Here is a 21,885-nt window from a genome sequence, read left to right as displayed (position 1 = left end):
AGGGGCGTAACATTTCCGTCACACGCTTGAGGTATTCGGCCAATCACAACGTACTGGATAGCTGGCCAATCAGAGCACACCTCGCTTTTCAGACCGATAAGCTTTGTAAATATCGACGTGTTTCAGAAAGGCGGGGCATAGAGGAGAAACAATAATGTACAGTATGTGGAAAATAATGTGTTTTTTGAACCTTAAACCGCATAAACACATTTCATTACACCTAATACACAAAATAATGTTCTTTTTAGCAACATCATATGACCCCTTTAAGAAGACTTGGAATATAGCTCTTTAACTATATGGACTTCTTTTATGGACATTTTTTCACAGAGCACAATATGGGGCATGGTAATGGAAAAAATATGAGATGGAAGAAAAAAATGCATTTCAATGCTTTTGCATTCTTTCACAGAAGTATTGCATTCTCTTGCAAAGTTATTGCATTCTCTTGCATTACTCAGAGAAATTTGCATTTGAATGCAAAACTTTTCGCATTGTCTCGCAAAAAGTGTTGCGTTCCTCAAAGAAACTCAGAATGGAACAATTTTGCGAAAGAATGCAAAAGCATTGAAATATAATTTCTCATATTTTTATTTTATTATATTTTTATATTATGATATTTTTAATCTCATATTTTTTTATCACAAATATTTTGCGAGCAAATGCAAAGTTTCTCGGCTTTATAGGGATAGGCGAAGTTTTTTGGGGGAATGCAAAAACGTATAAAGTTAAAAAGAGAACGTAAATGCATTGAAATAATTTTTCCTCCCATCACCATACTTTTTAGTACAGTGTCTCGGTTTGTCAGGATGAGAAACATGTGGACCAAGGTGAACTTCCTTGTATTTATGACTATGCGTGGGAGTATTGATGTATAAATGTTTATGTTTAAATGACTGTGTTTGTCTTTTCTCACTTCTTTACGGCTCTCGTCCAGGTCCTTGGCACCATCCATGTAAACGGTCGTGCTGTTGGAGTTGGGTAGAGTTGCCATGGTGCCTGTTGTGTTGCCGGTTCCATCCTGGCAATGTTCCTGTGTGCCGATCCCTACGGCTCCGCCCCTCAGTGGAAACTTGCCGTCCATCATCATCTCCATACCTTTGGGGGTCATGTCCCCCTCTGTCTCCACAACAACCCCTGTCCTTTTGTCGGCACGGTAGCGCTTGGACATGTATTTGTAGAAAAGAAGGCGCCGGTCAGCGATCCAGGCCAGAATCACACAAACGGGGAAATAGCAGAGAGTGACCAGAGCTTCCCATACCTACAACACACACATGTCAATACAGCAAACACAAAGTAAACAGATAAACAGAAAGTAAACCAGACTTTGAAAAGTAAAGACCACAGCAAGCCAAAAAAAAAAAAGAAAAAGAAAAAAACAACAACAACAAAAAGCACTTGCTACATTAAACTTTAAGAGACAGAGACAAACAGCATGGTACCAGCTTGCTTCACCATTACAGATGACTCAATATGGTCTTGTTGTCTGAAGTACCAGTAGATAAACAACATTTATACTCATTTTATGTGACTTGGTAAAGTAGAAACTGTTTGTCACACAAATATTGTACTTGCAAATATTGTACAAACATTTTTGGGTCACATTTCAAGTTTAAAAAAATTTAATATTTTCCATTTTAAAAAAATGTCCTTTTTAGGCAGGTTAATATGTTTTTGGCACTATTTTTCATTATTTTCATTACATTTATGCACGTTTCACTGCCAAATTCTCATAAACATAATGTGTCCAGACAGTTACTTTGGTTTTCCGGTAATTCTCAATGTTCTCAATGGCGATTCTCATTAGATTCTCATTACTGTATATCATTATTTTTCACATTTCAGTAATGAGAAAAATATTTTTTTAGCCATTCACTAATGAGATTTTGGATTATCTTAACTGTCATGAAAATAATGTCACAATTCTAAAATAGGGTTAATTTTCTTTCACAAACACACACACACACACACACACACACACACACACACACACAATACAAACACACACCACCATATATATTTATATTTACACACACACATACACATATATATATATATATATATGATTTTTTTATTTATTTATTTTTTTTTATAAAAAAAAAACTGTTTAATTTTTTTTTGTATTATATGCATGTGCTGTATGTTACTTTGGATATAACTAAATGGATGTCCACATTTTAAAACTGAAAGAAGTCAATCATGATGTTCATTTAAGGGGTGAAATGTGACCCAGACCTAATCTTAACAGGTTTTGTGAGATTCATTCTCATACAGAAAAGCATTTACACACACACACACACACACACACACACAGACAGACACACACACCTCCACGACTCCAGGTGAGATGATGGCCAGGATCAGGTAGAGCCAGATGTAAGCAAAGATACTCCAGAAGGCGGTGATGAAGAAGACTCTCAGATGTTTGATCTTCCTCACCTCGCCATCAGGAATCACCCACACACAGATTCCAATAATCACAAACATATTAAAGGCAGCGCTGCCCACGATGGTGCCCGGACCCAGCTCACCGGATTCAAACCCATGACCACACACCTGAAATACACACACACATGTGACAAACTCAGCCAATCACAACATATCTGATGCTTAACATGGAATTTGGACTAATGAGATTTCACTGTGGGCGGAGCTGCTCCGCGTGACGCAACAAAAAATTGAAACCAAGCGACTGGCAAAATTGTTGTGAAGTGTTTTACGTGGCAATTGTTTAAAACAAAATTAAATTAACATAAAAGAGAAATGATTTATTGCTCATATTGCAAACATAAAAGCTTTCAATTGATTAAAACCAGTGTTATTTTAGTATTATATATCCTATAATGTTACATTTACATTTAGTCGTTTAGCAGACGCTTTTATCCAAAATGACTTACAAGTGATGACAATAGAAGCAGTCAAAACTAACAAAAGAGCAATAATATGTGCTGTAAGTGCTGTGAAAATCTCGGTTAGTCTAATGCAGTACATGTTTTTTTTTTGTTTGTTTGTTTGTTTTTTATAGTTAATAAAAAGAAAACAAGTAGATAGAATAGAAAATGAATAGAGAACGCTAGTGTTAGAGGGTAATTTTTTTAAATAAACAAAGAAAACAAATCGAAAGAGTAGAAAAAGAATAGTTAGAGGGTCACACTAGTGTTAGAGGGTCATTTTTTATAAATAAAAAGAAAACAAGTAGAAAAGAATAGAGAATGCTAGCGTTAGAGAGTCGATTTTTTTTAATTAAAAGAAAACAAAGTAGTAGCATAGAAATAGAATAGAGTGCAAGTGTTTGAGGGTCAAGTTATTTATTAATATTTTAAATTAGCTTATATTTTCAGTTTTACTTTTACTTAAGTTTTAGCAATTTTGTTATGTACTTATGTATTACTTTTATTTGTTTAAATATTTATATTTTTTAATTCAAGATTGAGTTTTTTTTTGTACTTCACATTACTTATTTTATTACACTTAGTTACAAATGCAACATTTCTAATTCTTGTTTAAGTTTTTAAGAAAAACAAAATTTTTAATACATTTGTTATTATTTTTAACTTTAAGTTTGAGTAATTTTAGCACTTTAAGTTAAGCTTGTTGTAAATGCAAATTTCTTTGCAACATTCCAGTTTTTAAAGTTTTTCATCTAATAAGTTAGATGAAAAACTGTTTTAATACTTTTTTATTAAAAAATGTTTTTATTAAAATTTTAGTAATTTTAGTACTTCAAGTTAAACTTCTGGTAAATGCAACAATTCTAATTTTCATTCAGAGTTTTTAAGTTTTTCATCTAATATTTGTATTTTATTACAGTTTTTCAGGTTTCAGTTAATACAATTTTTTTTAAATAGTTTTTAGTTAACAATAACAACACTGACTGCATGTTGGAATATGATGTATACGCGTGAATAAAACAACCAAATGTTGAAGGATAAACAATGCTATGAGTTGTTGTGAAGGTGAACGATTATGAAGAGTCAAGATGATTCATTGTTTTATGTTGTTGTAATAATTTATTATTTATTATTAATGCATTAAATTATTATTCATTATGTTCTCTGTTAACGTTTTACTATCATCCAGTGTAGGATGATTGCATTGTATTTCCCTGAAAGTTAATGTTAATTATGTGCCATCATGTTAAAGTGCCATCAAATCTCTGCAAAACTTGAGTTTTGGATGCTGTAAGTCTGATTTTGTTGTAAATTTAGTCTTTCCAAGTTGCAGCATTCAGTCTATGCAAACACATCAGTGTTTAAAGCTTGAATTAAATGAAATAACAGTCAGAACAATTAAACAACTGGCGGATTGTGTCACTTTCCATTCAACATCAGAAATATAATATACCATTCAACACAGATCAGTGGCTGTTGTTCACATTCAATAGCATTCAATGCTCCTGCAAGATGTGTCACATTCACTGAACATCCTTGAAAACAAAGCGAATGTCCTTGGGTAAGATAAAACAGATAGAATGAAATAAAAAGCACGCAGGTGTTGGTTATCAGCGTGTGTGACTCTATCACTGATATCTCTCTATATCAACACCAGCACAGAGCGGCGAGCCTTTGGGATTGGTCTGTGACAAACAGATAATTCACCCCGCGCCTGCTTTCCAGCTGGGCTTGCAATGAGATTTCACACTTCTGATGCCAAAAATCCACTGAATATTCTGCCTGACTGTTTCACCTTCACTGAAGACTGCAATATCTCAAGATGAACGATGCATTGTGATTACATTGTTTACATGCGTTAGCCATACAACAATAATCCCGCTGTGTGCATGAAACCCTTGACGGATGTCCTAACACATTAGATCTCCTGATGCAGAGTGACAAACCACGTGGAGAGACAAATGTGAGGCAATAAAGCTCAGCTAGACGTGCTAAATGTTGTCCGATGGCAGACTTACACAGATCTGAGACTGCGGACGTGTCGATTCCATGCGGTGGACGACGAGGAACGAACCAGGAGACTTCTGTCTCATTAATAAACATGATCTGGACCCTCATTAGCGGGAGCTGCGGTCTGCAGGCCAGATCTTACACAGCATGCGTCATGCTAACTATCTCCATCTTGAAGGGCCAAGAAGCTGTTTAACCTATCAAAATGGTTTAACAAACACAATTTGTTGTCCTGTTTTTACAGGCTACTGAAACATTAAGTGTCCAGCTAAAAAGTAACAACAAAAAGAGTGAAATCCCCTCTAAAAGTAGAAAATCAGGTCAGGATCCAGACAAGAAAACTAGATTAGGACTGACAAACCAGCATAGACTGGTTTAAGATGCCCGATAGCGTGTAGTTTAAGTCACATAAATGTTATTTTTGTATCAGTAATGTACTAAACTGAAAAAAAAAAAAATAAAATTAGAAGGAACCATTTTCACTCAGAAATTGTTAGTAAATTTTACAAACAAATCACAAAGAAACAGCCAGTGTTATTTGACTATTTTCTTTAAATATTCTAAATTAGTTTATATTTTTATATTTTCAATTTTATTCATTTGAGTTTTTTTACATTTTTATTGCAGTTTTAGTTTTAGTCATCAAAATGAAAGTGAGAACTTTAAAAACTAGCGGAAATAAAATAAGTTTTTTATATTAATTTTTTTCAGTTAATATTTATTTTATTTCAAGTTACAAAAATGTTTTTAGTAGTTTTAACTATAATAACCCTGAAAACAGCAAGTGAATTAAACATTTTTGTGACTGAAACTTTTTAAAGTAGAAAAACTTAAATGGTATTTTAACATAAAAAATACTCCAATAATCTTTGTTTCATTTATTACATTAAAAATTAATTTATGAAATGTATTAATTGGAAATTAAAAATGTATTAAAAATACTGTGTATTATAGTTTTCATTCAATTTTGAATTAGATTTCATTTTTATATTTCTGTTTTTATTTTAATTTTAAAGTTTCTGTAATTTTGTTGTGTGTTTTTTATGGTATTAAGTAGTATTAGCTGGTAGTATTAGGGCTTTCTCACTTCAGAAAGTTTATTGTATTAGAAAAAAGAATTGTGCCCTTGTGAGCAAGATGAATGACTGTATGTTCTCATAGCTAAAAGGCAAAGCTAAAAGCCACAAAATGTATATTTTAATTACACGAGACTATAAATTATGGATGGATCATGCTTCGATACAAACGGAATGATCAGACAAAGCACCACTTAAATTATGAGTGGTAACGCTGCTAATGAAATAGTAAAACCTCAGGCTACGCTAATGAGGGTTTATCCATCTGCTGTGAATGTAATTAGTGGTTATGCGGTTAATTGTCACAAAGGGTTTCCCAACTAGTACATTTTGTCAATTTAAAGTCTCACCCACCTCAATGACCGACAGGAGGATTTCAGGGGCGGATGATCCCAGTGCCATCAGGGTCAAATTGGACACGGTTTCGTTCCAGATTCTGACAGTGGCCACTGACGTTTCTCCATTTGGCATTGTGATGGTCACCTCTTTCTCCTGAGAGATCAGAGAGTAACATATTAAGAATGCAGTCAGCTAGTTATTACTGCTAAGTAAAAGCCTGACAGGTTTTAGCAGCAGGGTCATGGACCATTCAGGACTGATTTGAATGAACGTAGCAAACAGGATTCAGAATTGGCATTCAAATTTGAATGTAAGCAGAAAATGGAAACATTCGTGAATACATAAGTACATATATTGCAAATGAACTTTTCCATGACATTCTAATTTATTGAGATGCACCTGTATATAAAGGGACATTTCTAGTTTCAGCATTATTTGATCTTCAGACAGTCTTCTTTAAATACAGTAAGTATCAACTCTATGAAAACATTTGTTTTTTCGACCATTGAAAATACATAAAATTCAACAATTTGCACGTAGAGCCGCAGTTAGATCTCCATATCTCTGGGATTGAACAATATAGGGCCTTAAAAATAAACATACTAAAAGAAAGGTTTGTTAATAATTAGAATCTAAAAGAATATTGAGATACTTTTTATACTTCTTGAGTTACAGGCATGCAGACTTTGGAAAAACAACATTTTTGGCACCTTTTTGTTTTGATGGAGAGAAACAAGATACATTTCTAGTTTCAAATGTATTTGTTCTTAAGACATTCATTTTTAAAATAAATAAATAATAAATAAATCCGCTATATGCAAAGTGATCCATATTTAGTTGTTGACCACTGAAATTGTGCACAATTTTACAATTTACTCATGGAGCAACGATGAGATCCCAATAATTCCGGGAATGAACCATTTAGGGCCTTAAAAATGTGCAGTATATTGCCAAAGAAAAGTTTGTTAAGAACCAGAATGTAAATTTCTTGAGTTACAGGCTTGCAAACTGTGAAAAAATAATATTTTTGGATGCAATTGTTTTGACAGTGTGAAAGAAGACACATTTCTTGTTTCAACATTATTTATTCTTCAGATATTCCTCTTTAGAAAAAGTATCAACTAAAATTGATCTGGTTTTTGACCACTGAAAATGTGTACAATTTACATCTGATGCCGCATTGAGATCCTTGTATCTCTGGAAATGAACCATAAGAAAGAAGATACCACAAGACAAGTCTGTTAACAATTAGAATCTAAATGGATATTGAGACATCATTAATACTTCCTGAGTTATAGACATTGAAACTTTGGTGAAAAAACACAAAACGTGATTTTTCCCATTTTTGAACTGTTACCACTGGCATATAAAGCAACAAAGACGGCAAAAGTCAACATATTTTATTAAAAAACTAAAATAATGATCAAATAAAATAATGATGTTGAAAAGTAATTTTCCCCCCACCTGTAATTTGGCTTCAAAGCTCAGGTGAAAACTGCCATTTTGACCCCCCTCTACAAAATACTGGATTACTTAATAAATATTAATCCATGGCAATAAATATTTTGGCTTTCACCAGAAAAATATTAACTAACCTCTAAACTTTGGGCCAGGGAAGTTTCTGAAATTTGGTTGATTTGACATCGATTTGTTCAGTCGTATGATTGCTAATGGTTGGTTGAGGGTCATCACTAGTCCTAAAGCAGTCATTTTATGGCAGAAGGCTGCAATTTTTTTTCTGTGCACTATGGCAAAGTTCTTTTTGTTTTCCAGTCTAGTAAAACGATGCCAAACTGTATCAAAACCCTCAGGCACAGACAACCAGCACACTCACTCTCCACAACTCAATAACGCTCCTGAAGCGCCGGTTTGCTGTCAGGGTTCGTAATTCTGGCATTGTGTTTTTATTGTTAAGACTTTCATTGCACCTAGAGTCAGTCAAACTGTTATGGTTCAGTTGTTTCTTTTGAGATGGAAGAGTTCAAGCGTAGTTTTTCAGCCTGGAGGCTCTAAAGTATGTGTGGTGCAGCCTCTGATCCAGAGCTGGAAATGCTTTTCCTTTAATAATTTGCAACCTGCATATTAGAAACAGTGACTGCTGCTCACAATGATGCATCTAAAGCGGTCTGTGCACGGATAGATGAGATGACTCAAAGCAAGAAAGGACACAGAGCACTGATGCTGGATTCTTTTATTTTCTTTATGACTCAAGAGTTGCACAGTGTGCATCGTCAGTGCTAATATGCACCAATTCTGATCTTGTTTAATGGATTCAGACAGCAAAAACACTTATGATGGTAAGTTTTGGCATGCTCAACATGTGCACATCTTAACATAATAAACAGTTCAGAGATGTTTCCAAATATTAGCTGTGTGCACGAGGCCATGTGGTACACACTCTCTACAACACTTTTTTGTGTCCTTCCTTCGCTAACATGTCCTGACTATTTTTGTACATCTCTGGTGCCATTTCACACTTGCATTCACCGCGAATCTGCAGACGCGTCCTCATGTTTTGACAAGGGTGCATGAGGCTTGTTTCTAAGGGACGTTTTGATTAATGAGGTAGACTCAAAGCTGTTGGCTTTGATTTTGCAAAGGACGAAAGGCTGATTTACTCACCGCAGAGAGAAAGAGAGCCACTGGCTCCTCATAAAAGATCTATGTTGGCCAACCCTGGTGTGCTAAAAATCCTTTACCTAATTTGAGGTTTGCAAAATCTCTAGTTATGCTACATTATCACCAAATCTTGAATTCAATCTTTTTTTCAACTTAATTTCTTTCAGTTAGCACAGGTTTTGTATTTTGTATTACAATAAAAAAAATGTTTAGTCTGGTCATTTGATCTGAAACACCACAAGTGTGTTTTAAGAAAATTTGTATGTTATTTTGTTTGTTATTTTAATATCAGTTACATACTATCATAGTTTTTATTAATATTTTGAATGCTTTTATTTTTTCCATTTTTAATTGTATCCAATGTTTTAGTAATTTTGCTGTGTAATTGTTTTTGATTATAATTTTGATTAATTTTTTAATATACATGTATAGTTGTATTAATTTTTTATTTCACTTTAATTATTTTAGTACTAATTTTTCATATTTTATTTTATTTGTTATTTCAGTTAATGTTTATTTCATTTCATTTTAAACAATTATTTATTTATTTTTTATGTTTTTAGTTTTAGTTTACTAGATTTTTATTTGAATACACATACAAAAAAATAGCTCAATGCATAATGAATTAATGTGTCAACACTTTGAGGGTTTTTGTATATTTCCCCAGGGTTTGTGATTATCTACTAAAGATTATAAATGTGAATGTGACATTATATACTAATTCAGATGCTCCTAAAACCCAATGTAATACAGTATCACACTTTGCTTACGGGAGGAACGAGGAGGCGAGGAGACGTGGAGATTTCACAAAACGAGAGTCTTTAATAATCCAACAGGGAGACACAGAGCACAAAAAAGACGTACAAGACCCGACCAGGAAACATGAGGCAGACTTCACATTTATATTAAACCTGAGGGACAGACAGGTGCGGGGAATCAACTAATAATGAGACAACGAGAACAGGAACATGACCAAATAAGGGAACACTGAAACAGAAACAGGGGCAAAACAGGTATATAATCCTGACATATCGCCCCCCTCCCAGAAGGCACATCCTCGCGTCGTAGAACAACAGAGGGGGGAACGGGTGGGAACTAAGGAGGAGGCTCGGGAGGAGGACGGGCACCCGGGAGGGGGCCGGCAGACAGAGACCAGGGAGGCGACCCTGGAGCAGGAGACCCAGACCCAGGCAGCAGCCATGATGGCGGCCCACGGTGGAGCCGATGGAGGGAGGAGCTATGGTGGAGGAAGGGCTGACGACTCCAGGGGGCCGACCGACGGCGGCGGAGCAGGTGGAGGAGGAGCCCGAGGAGGAGACAGAGAGCCGATGAGCCAGGGCGACGGGGAGGACCCGGAGGTCCTAGGCGGAGCATATGGCGGCGGCGACTGACGCGAAGACGTGGATCTGGGAGGCCGTGGAGGAGCCGGAGCGATAGAGGACTGAGGAGCCACCGAGGGGATGAAGGAGCCTGATGGAGCCGGAGAGACGAAGGGACGAGTCGAAGCCGGAGGAGTGGAGTCCTGAGGTGCAGGATGGTCGACGCCAGACCAAGGCGGAGCCGGAGGAACAAGGGAGCCTGGCGGAGCTAGTGGACTGCCGGGCCATGGCGGAGAGGATGGAGCTAGGAGACATGGACGACGATGGAGGATGGCAGTCCCGCAGAGCTCGCACCACATAGATAGTGGGCTGAGGGCGAGCAGAAGGGCTGCCAGACGACAGCGGAGGAGGAGGCAGGAGCGGGTGGGAGCGTGGGCATTTGTGAGCCTCCGGGCTTTCAGGCCAGAACTTAGGAACGGGAGCCCTCTCCTCTTGTGTGTGGCACAGTCGCCGCACCATACACAGCTCACCCTCAGCCGCGGTGCAGGGGGCAGAGCTCCTCTCCGCGCTCACACCGTCCACGGCTTTCTCCCTCATGGCGGGCATTGTCGCCGGCTCTCGCACCTGGTCTGACGCCTTGGGCTCTACTTCCGGGGCGATCCTCCGCTCAGTCGCTCGGCATTGCACTGGCTCATAGATCGCGGCGGGAATTGGCTCTCCGTCATCGGTGGGCTCTGGCTTTAGCTCCGCACACGGCGATGGCTCGTCAGTCACGGCGGGCTCCGGCTCTCCGTCAGCGGTGGGCTCGGGCATGCGCTCCGCACAGCGGAAGATGGTGGGCTGGGCACTGGGTCCGGTGTGGCACTGCACAAAGGCGGCAAAATTTGCTCGAGGACCATCTTCGGACGACAGCGCTCTGCACGAGATGTTTAAACTGGCATCGTAGAACATACAGAACGCATCGTCCGGGTAGCTGGTTAGAGCAGCGAGGACCAGGAACAGTCTAGTATGGCCCTCGAGCGATCTCTCCCCCTGCTCCAGCAGGAGGAGGAGGTACTCCGGACAGGAGAGGGGATCCATGGAAAACACAACGGAAACAAAACACTGAGGGAAAAAAACAGAAACAAAAACGGAGGGTAAACACACGGAGATAACTGTTTCGGTCGGGTCTTCTGTCACGCTTTGCTTACGGGAGGAACGAGGAGATGTGGAGATTTCACAAAACGAGAGTCTTTAATAATCCAACAGGGAGACACGGAGCACAAGGAAGACGTACAAGACCCGACCAGGAAACACGAGGCAGACTACACATTTATACTAAACTTAATGAGGGACAGACAGGTGCGGGGAATCAACTAATAATGAGACAACGAGAACAGGAACATGACCAAATAAGGGAACACTGAAACAGAAACAGGGGAAAAACAGGTCCATAATCCTGACATACAGTTTATTATGTGATAAATGATTAGCTTAATTGGTTATAAAGCACAGGCCGACGATGATGAAGCACAAATCCATTCTGATTATTATTATTATTATTATTACTTTATATAGGTTTATTTTTTATTTCAGATTTAGTTAACAATAACAACACTGACAAACTGGAAAGCAAATGTTTGTGACTGTGCCATGATGGTGCAGCATTTCTAATTTTGTTTTACTGTATTCCAGATTTGTTTATAAAAGTTTGTTAATAAAAGTTTTTTGGAGTTAAGATGCTAGCTGTGTGAAAATCAGTGCATTTCCTACATCTGGCTACATTTCAAATCCCTTGTAATACTGTATAAAGCCAGAGATTTTGAGTTTGTTATTTACTTTCTGGCTGATAAACTTAAATTACTGACAAAATAAAAGAGCTAAAGGAAAACTAGGCTCCTTTCTAAAAGCGTTTTGGCAAATTTTCCTCTCTCGACAGGTTTATGGCGCATGAGTCAGCGGAGGTGATAAGAGTAGGCGATCTACCCTTGACAAGTGTTGACGAGTCAGTAATTTTAGCAGAAAGAAAGAAAAAAACATCAAGCTCACTGCAAGCATTTGCATCTATTAAACATTCAGAGGCTGCAGAAACGGTCACGATTGTTTTTATTTTAATAACAGCGATTACTAGCTAAATTGAGCTCTGGTGAAGGTTACGCTTTTAAAGAAAGAGTTCACCCAAAACAGAAAATCCTGTCATTGGTAACTCACCCTCATGTCGCTCCAAACCAGCATGCAGTTTGCAAAACTTTTCATGAATCTTCACTCAGCTTTTTTTCATAAAAAACAGTCCAGAGGGGCTGTCAAGCTCCAAAAACATCAAATAAATCATAAAATAAAATTGTCCATATGGCTCATGCACTACCTATATAGCCTACTAAGTATTCTAAAGTCATATGATTGCTTTGCATGAGGATATTATTCAGTATAATTGTATACATTTGTACAAATGTCATGACCAAATGCACCAGTTTAAACATGCATAATGGAGCGAACTTTCAGTGAATACCAACTTAAATTTACATTTAAGCATTTAGGCATTTGACAGACACTTTTATCCAAATCAACTTACTATACATTTTATTCAGTGTGTGCATTTTATCAGATCATGTGTTCCAAAGGATTCGAACCCATGACCTTGGCATTGCCACCACCACCATCCCAGTTTCAGAAGACATAAAAACAGACTACTTTATCACACTTTTACAATGTTTTTGTCCTTTCTTGATAGCTATGCTCACTTTCAACTGGTTAATATTCTTCATTTTGCAGGAGGATGCTATAAAAAGCTAATTTTGCAAAAACATAACAGCATCTGGGTTTGGAAGGACATGAGCATGCATAAAAATAAGGAAACTATGAGCCATTTCTTCAACAAATTATAAATTAAACAGTTATGCACAAAATGTTCAGTTAATGAACCCAACAATAAAACATCCAAGATTATGTCAAATGATTTAGTACTGGTCAATTCACTTCTAAATTGAGGCATTATAACCTGTTTACCGTGGAAAATTCAACATAAATCTTAATTTCCTGCCTCATAAAGCCACCATGCTTGTAGACGAGAACTCCACTCTCAGAAAAAAAGGTACAAAAGCTGTGACTGGGGTGGTATCCTTTCACAAGGTACTAATGAGCATCTTTAAGGTAGGGCTGGGCGATATAGACAAAAATATTACCACAATATTTTTCCCATATCTTGCGAAATTGATATTTATCACAATTTTCATTTACCATTAATGAAGAAGGAAATGCTTTTCAAATGTCTTAGACCTAGAGAATGAATGCAAACATGACTTGTTTGTTTAAACTCTACAAATTAGGAATAATTTAGGACCCCATGAAATCTATTTTAGTCTTCTCTATATTCTGTTTTCATTCTATTTTTGGCGGGATTCTGTGTTTTATGATTAAATACAAATTTGTATAATACATTGTAAAAACATAAATACATTTAGAAGCCTTTGTTAAAACAGGCTATGGTTTTAACAACAAAACCACAGCAAAAACAGCTAGACTAACTTATATAGATTTCAAACATTATTAGAGATAAGTACACTGTCTGTAATAAAATAATAACAAGCACAACAACAACAAAAAAACGAACTAGCAAAAGCACAAATAAATACAACTCAAAGTTCAGGTACAGAAAATGAAATCAAATGTAATCAAATGTAAAATAACACTGCATAGTTTTCTTTCTACTGTATAAATAAAATACAGAGGGATCCTTATTAAAGTTCTTCAGTCAAGATCAGTGAGTGATTTTCTTTTCCCTTTGTTCTTTGATTAACATTTATAAAACAGATGGCAACATGAATATTAGGCTGCTGTCACTTTAAGACCCAATGCACAGATCCAATATACTGTTACACATGGTGTTTATGAGGATAGCTGACATAATTTTGTGTGTATTTGTCTATTCAAGTGCAAGACAACCCTCAAGAGAACTCGGTTCAGCATTTGCGCACTATATGAGAGTGCCAAAGTGTTCTCTTTCGCATCTTTTTATGCTTAAAAACACATTCAAATGCACACCAAAGAATCAAAATGCGCATGTCTTATAGAATCCACAGTTCTTGGAAATTTGGAACTGCTTCTCGATACCCAATCCTAGTACTAAAATGCACCTTTTAGGGGTAAATGTGTCTAACAGCTTTTGTACCTTTTTTCTGAAAGTTTTTGTACCTTTTTGTCTGATCCTGTGAATAAAATTAGCCAATAACTACAAGACAAGAGACCCACCTGTGACGTGATGACCTCTATAGATGCCATGAACCTATCAGCGATGATGGACACTCCCAGAAACATGTACATGAGAGAGACGAAATACACGACGGTCCGGACAATCTGCTCTCCCAGGCTGGGATTGATGGGCTTCCACACGGGCAGGATGATTCCAGGGTTGCATTCCACCAGTTCGTTGCACCGTTTGTTCGGTGGAGCGCCGTCGCTGTCATCGGTCAGGTTACTGTAAAGTTCTGATGGAGCTTCTGGAGCGACGGAGGGCTGGAGAGACGGTTCTTCCCGCTGGGATTCAGGAGAACAGGATGGAGGCAGAGAAAGGACGAGGATGAGAGACAGGAGGAGGATGGGAGAGGAAAACGGTGCCATGACCTCGCTCCTCAATGGGCTTCAGAGTTCAGAGGAGGAGAAGAAATAAAGGAGGTGATGCAAGACGGAGAGGAACCAGCCCACCAGGGGACCTGGAAAGAAAAGAGTGAAGAAAAGAGGAGAAACCATGAAAATGCATCTGTAAATATCATCAGCAGAAAAACAAATCTTACGCAGCGCTCACAATCCAACATAAATATCTCCAGGCTGCAGCTCTGTACAGCTCGCTTTTATAGTGGAGTAAATCAAGTAGGTGATTATAAAAAAATATGTGAGATGCAGAAACAGACCTTGGTAGAATAAAAGGCTGCGTAGGCAATGAAAATGATTGCTTTCTTGAGGTGAAGCATGGTTACAAGGACATCAACTTATTGCTGATGATGATGGACGTGATGTTTTTTAAGAGCTTAGCAACAGGACATTGAGCCTTTGAGACAAATAACAATGAAATAAGTGTAGAGGGACATCTGTGGATGCGAGGCTTTTATTAGCTACGCAAGAGAAGAAAAAAAGCAGTTGAAACAATTGTGGATGAACATGAAAAGATTAGAGTTTTAAAATGAATGTGGATAAGAAAGAATTGATGACAAAATGTTTGAGTTGATATTGAGATATTCGACTTTTGTTTCAGACTTTGATATCTTGGCAAATACACGCACATTACTGAGATCTCATACCTGAGATTTTTTTATTTTCCTAGAAGAAAATATGTCAATTTGTTCTCATTTGGATCTTATTGTTGTCTAGGGGGACATTTGATATTTGCAAGATCTCATTTGAGCATTTTCCTTCATATGACTGATTTTGATATGAATTCAAGCATTTCTTGTCACATTCTCCCAACTATTTATAGTGTATTTTTAGTATTGTTTATACAATAGTATTAATATTATATAAAATATTCATATTTAGATTTTTTAATATTATATATATATATATATATATATATAATTTTATTTTATATAGCTTTCATTTATAATTTCAGTTTTAGTAAGTGTAATACTTATTTTTATTTATTTAGAACTTATTTCAGTTAGTTTCCAAGGCAACATTAAGTAATTTAAGTTTTTCATCTAATATATTTATTTTATCAACTTTATTCAGTTACCAAAAATTCTTGATAGTTTTAGTTTTAGTAAACAATAAAACACTTCTTTTAGTGAACAATAAAACATTTCTAGCTTTTACGTTTAATTTTTTATATCTAATATATTTCTTTTTTTTTTATTTTAGCTTTATTTCAATTACGAAAAATGTTTTTTAACAGTTATAGTTTTAGTGAACAATAAAACATTTCTAGTGCTTTATACATTTAAGTTTCATTTCTAATATTTATGTTTTTTAACATCTTTATTTCACTTACTGAAGATGATTTTAACACAATAAAACATTTCAATGCTTTATACGTTTAAGTTTAATTTCTAATATTTATGTTTATTAATAGCTTTATTTCACTTACTGAAGATGAATTTAAAAGTTATTGTTTTAGTGAACAATAAAACACTTTTTATTTAGTTTACTATCTTTATTTCAATTACCAACAATTATTTTAATAGTTATAGCTTTAGTGAACAATAAAACATTGTTTAGTACTACCAAGACATTTCAGGAGAAACATTTGAGACAAAGTTACAAACCACGCCATTAATTCTCATGAGCTTTGAAAGAGCAAACTTTGAGCAATCTGACAGCAGACATCTGAGCGCTATTTTGAGACTTATAGGGTTGTTTTTCTTTCCAGCAAGCACACTCTCAATCTAATGCTGATCTGTAGCACAACAGCGAGCGAGAGTGGGCGCCTGCTCGCTCTCTCTTTAAATATAATTTTACAGACACTTGTTTCTAAATTCAGAGCACGCTATCCATACTCACTCGTCCTTCTTTTTCCTCCTATTGTCTCCATCTAAATGGCCTTATTCCATCACAGAGCAGCTCTGTGTCTGAAACAAAGTTTGAGCTGCTCTCTCTGCTCTTGCTCAGAATACTAAACAGACAGACAGAGCGGCTTTGTGCTCGGGTTTCATGCAGTGACGGGTTGCACGGAGGTTAGTGGGTTACCCCATCATTTCCCCTCATTACCAGAGCATCTCTCTCTCCTGACGTAATGCCATTCGTATGACTGCAGGCTTGTCAATTGCAGAGAACGAATCCTCCCAATATAGGAGCCTGGCAAAGACTGAGTCATAATATGAGCTAAAATAACCAGGATGCAGAAGCTGTGTTTGTTTCTGCTGCAAAACGGGCTCAGGGACGAAACCTGCGCGGAACTCATGTTTCTTTTAAAACGGCACATTAAGGGAGGTATAAAACAGATGCTTTGGAGATTTCAGATGAGTGAGCTGCATATGAGAATATTGAATGATAGACACTGAAAAACTGAATGCAATTGAATAGGTTTGAGTATAATGTATGCAGATGTTTTTGCAATGTTTAGCATGCTAATAAAGCACATTAAAAGGAGAAAGAAAGAGTTGGGCATCAGTATTGGGGTCCGGCTCATAGATATTCCCCCCACAACCGGGACGTTTCCATAGCAACCCTGCAAAGGGTTGGTGAGTGTGATCCATCATAAAAAAAAATGGAGCAGAAAGACAGTCAGAAAGTCAGTAAAAAAAAAATATTTGGAAATTGCAAATATTTGGATGAAACTTCAACTCGCCTCAAAATCATCAGGACATTTTTTTTTTTAATTTTTAAAAAATAAAATTAAGTCAGCTTTTAGTACTTTTTAAATAAATAAATAAATATATAATATATAAAAAAAAAATTTGTAGGAATATATATATAGTATATTTTTTGCAGATTTGGAGAAATGTAGCATCACATCACTTGCTCACCAATGGATCGTCTGCAGTGAATGGGTGCCGTCAGAATGAGAGTCCAAAGAGCTGATAAAAACATCACAATAATCCACAAGTAATCCACACCACACCAGTTAACATCTTGAGAAGTGATAATCTGTGTTTGTAAAAAACAAATACATCATTAAGACGTTTTAACCTCAAACCGTTGTATCTATCTTAAATACTCGTCCATAATCCATAATTACTCTTCCTCCAGTGAAAAGGTCCATTCCCTGTTGTCCTCTCAAATTTAAAATCCACTCACATATTTGTTTAGAACTGTTTTTGCTTGTAAATGGTGCAGATTTCTCTCTTGGTTCAGACGAGACGAAAAAGAGAGAAAGATGGATAGAGGTATATGGTATATAATAATATGGTATATTATGGATAGAGGACTGGTATTAATAAACGTCTTGATGGATTTATTTTTTTACAAACACACAGCTTTTCACTTCTCAAGATGTTAATTGATAGACTGGAGTGGTGTGGATTACTTGTGGATTATTGTGATGTTTTTATCAGCTGTTTGGACTCTCATTCTGATGGCACCCATTCACTGCAGAGGATCCACTGGTGAGCAAGTGATGGAATGTTAAATTTCTCCAAATCTGATCTGATAAAGAAATAAACTCATCCACATCTTGAATGACATAAGGGCAAGTACATTTTCAGCAAATGTTCATTTATTTTTTGGGTGAACTACTCCATTAAAACAGGCTTATATTTTTATTTTAAAATTGGGACCTTGATATGTTTTCAAGAGAATCACCATAATGCATCCTCTCTCTCTCTCTCTCTCTCTCTCTCTCTCTCTCTCTCTCTCCTCTGTCACACATACAAACATTCCCATGTGCGCAGTGATTCATCCATTTAGCTGTTTCAGCAAGTGCACTCACATGCCAAAGCCAGTGTGCACTAACCACAGCACACATATTACACACACACACTGATGCAGCATTTCTTTACAGGCTATTCTCAAACAGATTGAGAAGTTCACTCTTACGTAAGCAAGTTACATGCAACTATTCAAACTAGCACTGATAGAGCACTTAAGCCATGGCAAGGCAAAACACAATTCTTTATTTTACCAAAATGCTTTCCGGAAACACTCAGCCATGGCTCATTTCAGCTGCTGACCTTGAGTCATCTGATAAATATGTGCAGCAATGAGAAACCTGAGGCCTTTTCCTTTCACACCCCAAAACTCACTACCCAGAGTCATTACAGACTACACAAACAGTCATTATAGACTCATCTGCTATTAAATCCAGCCTGAAACCAGTTCCCATTGGCAGTCCATTTTGTAGCTTGTGCATTACTGGATCTTTTTTATGCACTGATGCATCTTCTTGTTAGTCTTCTGTGTATTTTTCACTCTGTGCCTTGAGGAGGCACTCTTGTTATAATGTATTAATGTTAATTTTATTATTAAGAAACAGAAAAACAATGCATTATGCAACAGGGTTATTATAGTTAAATAATTAGTGAGACCTTCATTCATCTTCGGAACAAAAATTAAGATATTTTTGATGAAATCCGAGAGCTCTCTCACCCTCCATAAACAGCAACGCAACTGAACTGTTCCCAGACCCAGAAACGTAGCAAGGACATCTATAGTCCATGTGTCGTTCACATGAAGAGTACGCAAGCGCATGGTTCGCGATACTCTCTCCACAATGGCGGCACGCCACAGCAGATGGGATGAGAAGGAGAAGAATTGTTGAATAAAGTCGTTATTTTTGTTTTCTTTGCGCACAAAAAGTATTCTCGTAGCTTCGTAAAATTACGGTTGCACCCCTGATGTCACATGGAATATTTTACCGATGTCCTTACTACGTTTCTGGACCTGGGAACATTTCAGTTGCGTTGCTGTCTATGGAGGGTCAGAAAGCTCTTGGATTTCATCCAAAATATCTTCATTTGTGTTGCAAAGAAAAACAAAGGTCTTACGGGTTTGGAACGACATGAGGGTGAGTAATTAATGGCAGAATTTTCATTTTTGGGTGAACTATCCCTTTAAGCTTTGTCTACAGACTGTGTTTTCACATAAAATATAAAAAAATAAAAATGCATGCATAACCAAAGATTTTTAAATATGCAACTATTCTGAACTGTTTTAAAGTATAATCAATACTAAACATTACACGTGTTGACATACTATGCATTTAACCAGGAAATTTCCTCTATGGAACTTATCCAGATGAAATCTCATTCCTCCCTTCAGACATCAGGGCCGCTGTCCAAATGAAAGCTACAGGCCCGGCGTGCATCACTGAGCATGTCGGTACACATTTACTGTGTGCTTTAAAAACCCTCTGTGACATTTTACGTTGCTGAATTGGGACTCGTAACCTAATTTGACCTTTCGAGTACAAGAAGACAATACTCTAACAGCATTTTATCGTTGCTAAAGGAGTCTGTGATGAAGGATGGAAGGAACATGCTTTCTGTTTACTTCTGAGTCAAATTTATGTGCACAAAAGCTGTGAATAATGCCTGATTTTGCAGCTTTTGTTGATAAAGACAGTAGGAAATTATAGGAAGAAAGAAATGGGATTGAGACCTGATACAAGCTTGTTTTTATTTCTCTCTCCTAGAGCCCAGTGCATGTGCGTTAATCACTAATCTCCATCTGAATAGTGTTTTTTCAATATGCACAAGCATATGCACACAATATTCGTCTAATCTGTGGTGTGAAAAGAACAACAGAGGATTTTGGCTAAAAATTAAACATGCAGCAACCTCTTATTTTGGTGGTTTTGCACAACCAAGAAGTTAAGAAGAATGCAAACTCTTAAATTAAATATTAAATTACAGAAAAAGAGCTGCATGGTTGGCAGAGCCACTGAAAACTGGAGAGAATTAGATATTTTAACATTGTTAATTTATTCTATTTTATTATTTATTCAAAACAGAAGCCCTGGAGCATGACATCATATCCTTCTGTCTATATTGCAGGGTCTGAAATAATTTTGCATTCTTAAAATCTGTGTGCCCGGCCCTTGAGCCTGTGCACATCCAGACATTACACAGTTATTTGTTCCTCTGAACTGTTTGGCTATTCAATCATTTTATTTGGCAGCGACTGCAGTGTTTATAAAACACAGAGAACAAGCAGCTAATGTCCCAAGCGATCGTGTTCTAACTTTATTTCAGGTCATTTAAATGAGAAGCGGTTTCCTCTGATTCTTCTAAGGCTTCTGGGAAAACCCTGATGTTCCTTCATTAATTCTTACAAGCTGTACGCATCCAAACGGAGCACTACACTTGATATCGATATAGATATACACACACTCAAATTCTAACTCTTTTGCACTTATTTTTTATAAGGCCTTCAAAAATGTAATTTATAATGCAATCTATGAACAGTCTCTTTCTGAGACACACCTACACACACACACAGATGGTGATGTGATTTGAGAAGGCCGTAGATTCCATCTTAGAGAGTGAACGGTTGCTTCATTTCTCCCACCCATAAAGCTGAAACACTCTATTTGATTAGAGCTGTATCTGATGATGGCTTTACAGACATGAGGCTGGAAAAGTGTCTGATGCTTAAAGAGACACACATTATAAAGAAAGCCTGATACTTGAAGAATGTCTGATGATGGAAGAGCATGTGATGCTTAAAAAACATCTGATGACAGAAGAGCATCTAATGCTTGAAGAACACCTGATGATGAAAGAGCGTCTAATGCTCTGATAATGGCAGAGCATCTGATGAAGAAAGAGCATCAGATTCTTGAAAACATCAGATGATGGAAGATTGTCTAATGACAGATAAGCATCAGATGACGGAAGAACATCTGTTGCTTGAAAAGGGTCTTATGCTGGGAGATCGTCAGATGCTTGAAAAAATGTCTGATGATGGAAGAGCAACAGAATCTTGAAGAAATGTCTGATAACAGAAGAGTGTCTGATGACGGAAGAACAACTGATGCTTGACGAGCGTCTGATGCTGGAAGAGTGTCAGATGCCTGAAAAAACTTCTGATGTCAGAAAGGCATCTGATGCTTAAAGAACGTCTGATAACGGAAGAGTATCTGATCATGGAAGAGCACCAGATGCTTGAAAATGTCTGATGATGGAAAAGCATTAGATTCTTCAAGAAACGTGTGATAACAGATGAGCGTCTGATGATGGAAAAACACCTGATACTTGACGAGCGTGGATGCTAAAAAATGGTCTGATG

The 21,885-nt window shown here is 36.9% G+C and overlaps 1 protein-coding gene across 4 annotated transcripts in view; it reads right to left on the bottom strand.

Annotated features, from left to right (window-relative positions):
- LOC107670115 (sodium/calcium exchanger 2-like) overlaps nt 1-21,885 on the bottom strand; it is a 110,130-nt gene that overhangs the window by 15,183 nt on the left and 73,062 nt on the right. For 2 of the 4 annotated variants that reach the window (XM_016462609.1, XM_016462611.1), the window contains exons 2-5: nt 14,482-14,942; nt 6,332-6,469; nt 2,329-2,556; nt 917-1,261 (exon numbers count right to left, since the gene is read on the bottom strand). In XM_016462609.1, coding sequence (XP_016318095.1) covers nt 917-1,261; nt 2,329-2,556; nt 6,332-6,469; nt 14,482-14,850 — 1,080 coding nt within the window. In that variant the 5' untranslated portion in view covers nt 14,851-14,942. Of the gene's footprint in view, nt 1-916; nt 1,262-2,328; nt 2,557-4,909; nt 4,963-6,331; nt 6,470-14,481; nt 14,964-21,885 lie in introns of those variants that run through there. The other 2 variants (XM_016462610.1, XM_016462612.1) reach the window with 2 other exon arrangements.

The sequence above is a fragment of the Sinocyclocheilus anshuiensis genome, unplaced genomic scaffold, assembly GCF_001515605.1.
Source record: "Sinocyclocheilus anshuiensis isolate Anshui unplaced genomic scaffold, SAMN03320099.WGS_v1.1 scaffold48, whole genome shotgun sequence".
In the NCBI taxonomy this organism is placed as follows: Eukaryota; Metazoa; Chordata; class Actinopteri; order Cypriniformes; family Cyprinidae; genus Sinocyclocheilus; species Sinocyclocheilus anshuiensis.
This window is presented reverse-complemented; position numbering and strand designations above follow the sequence as displayed.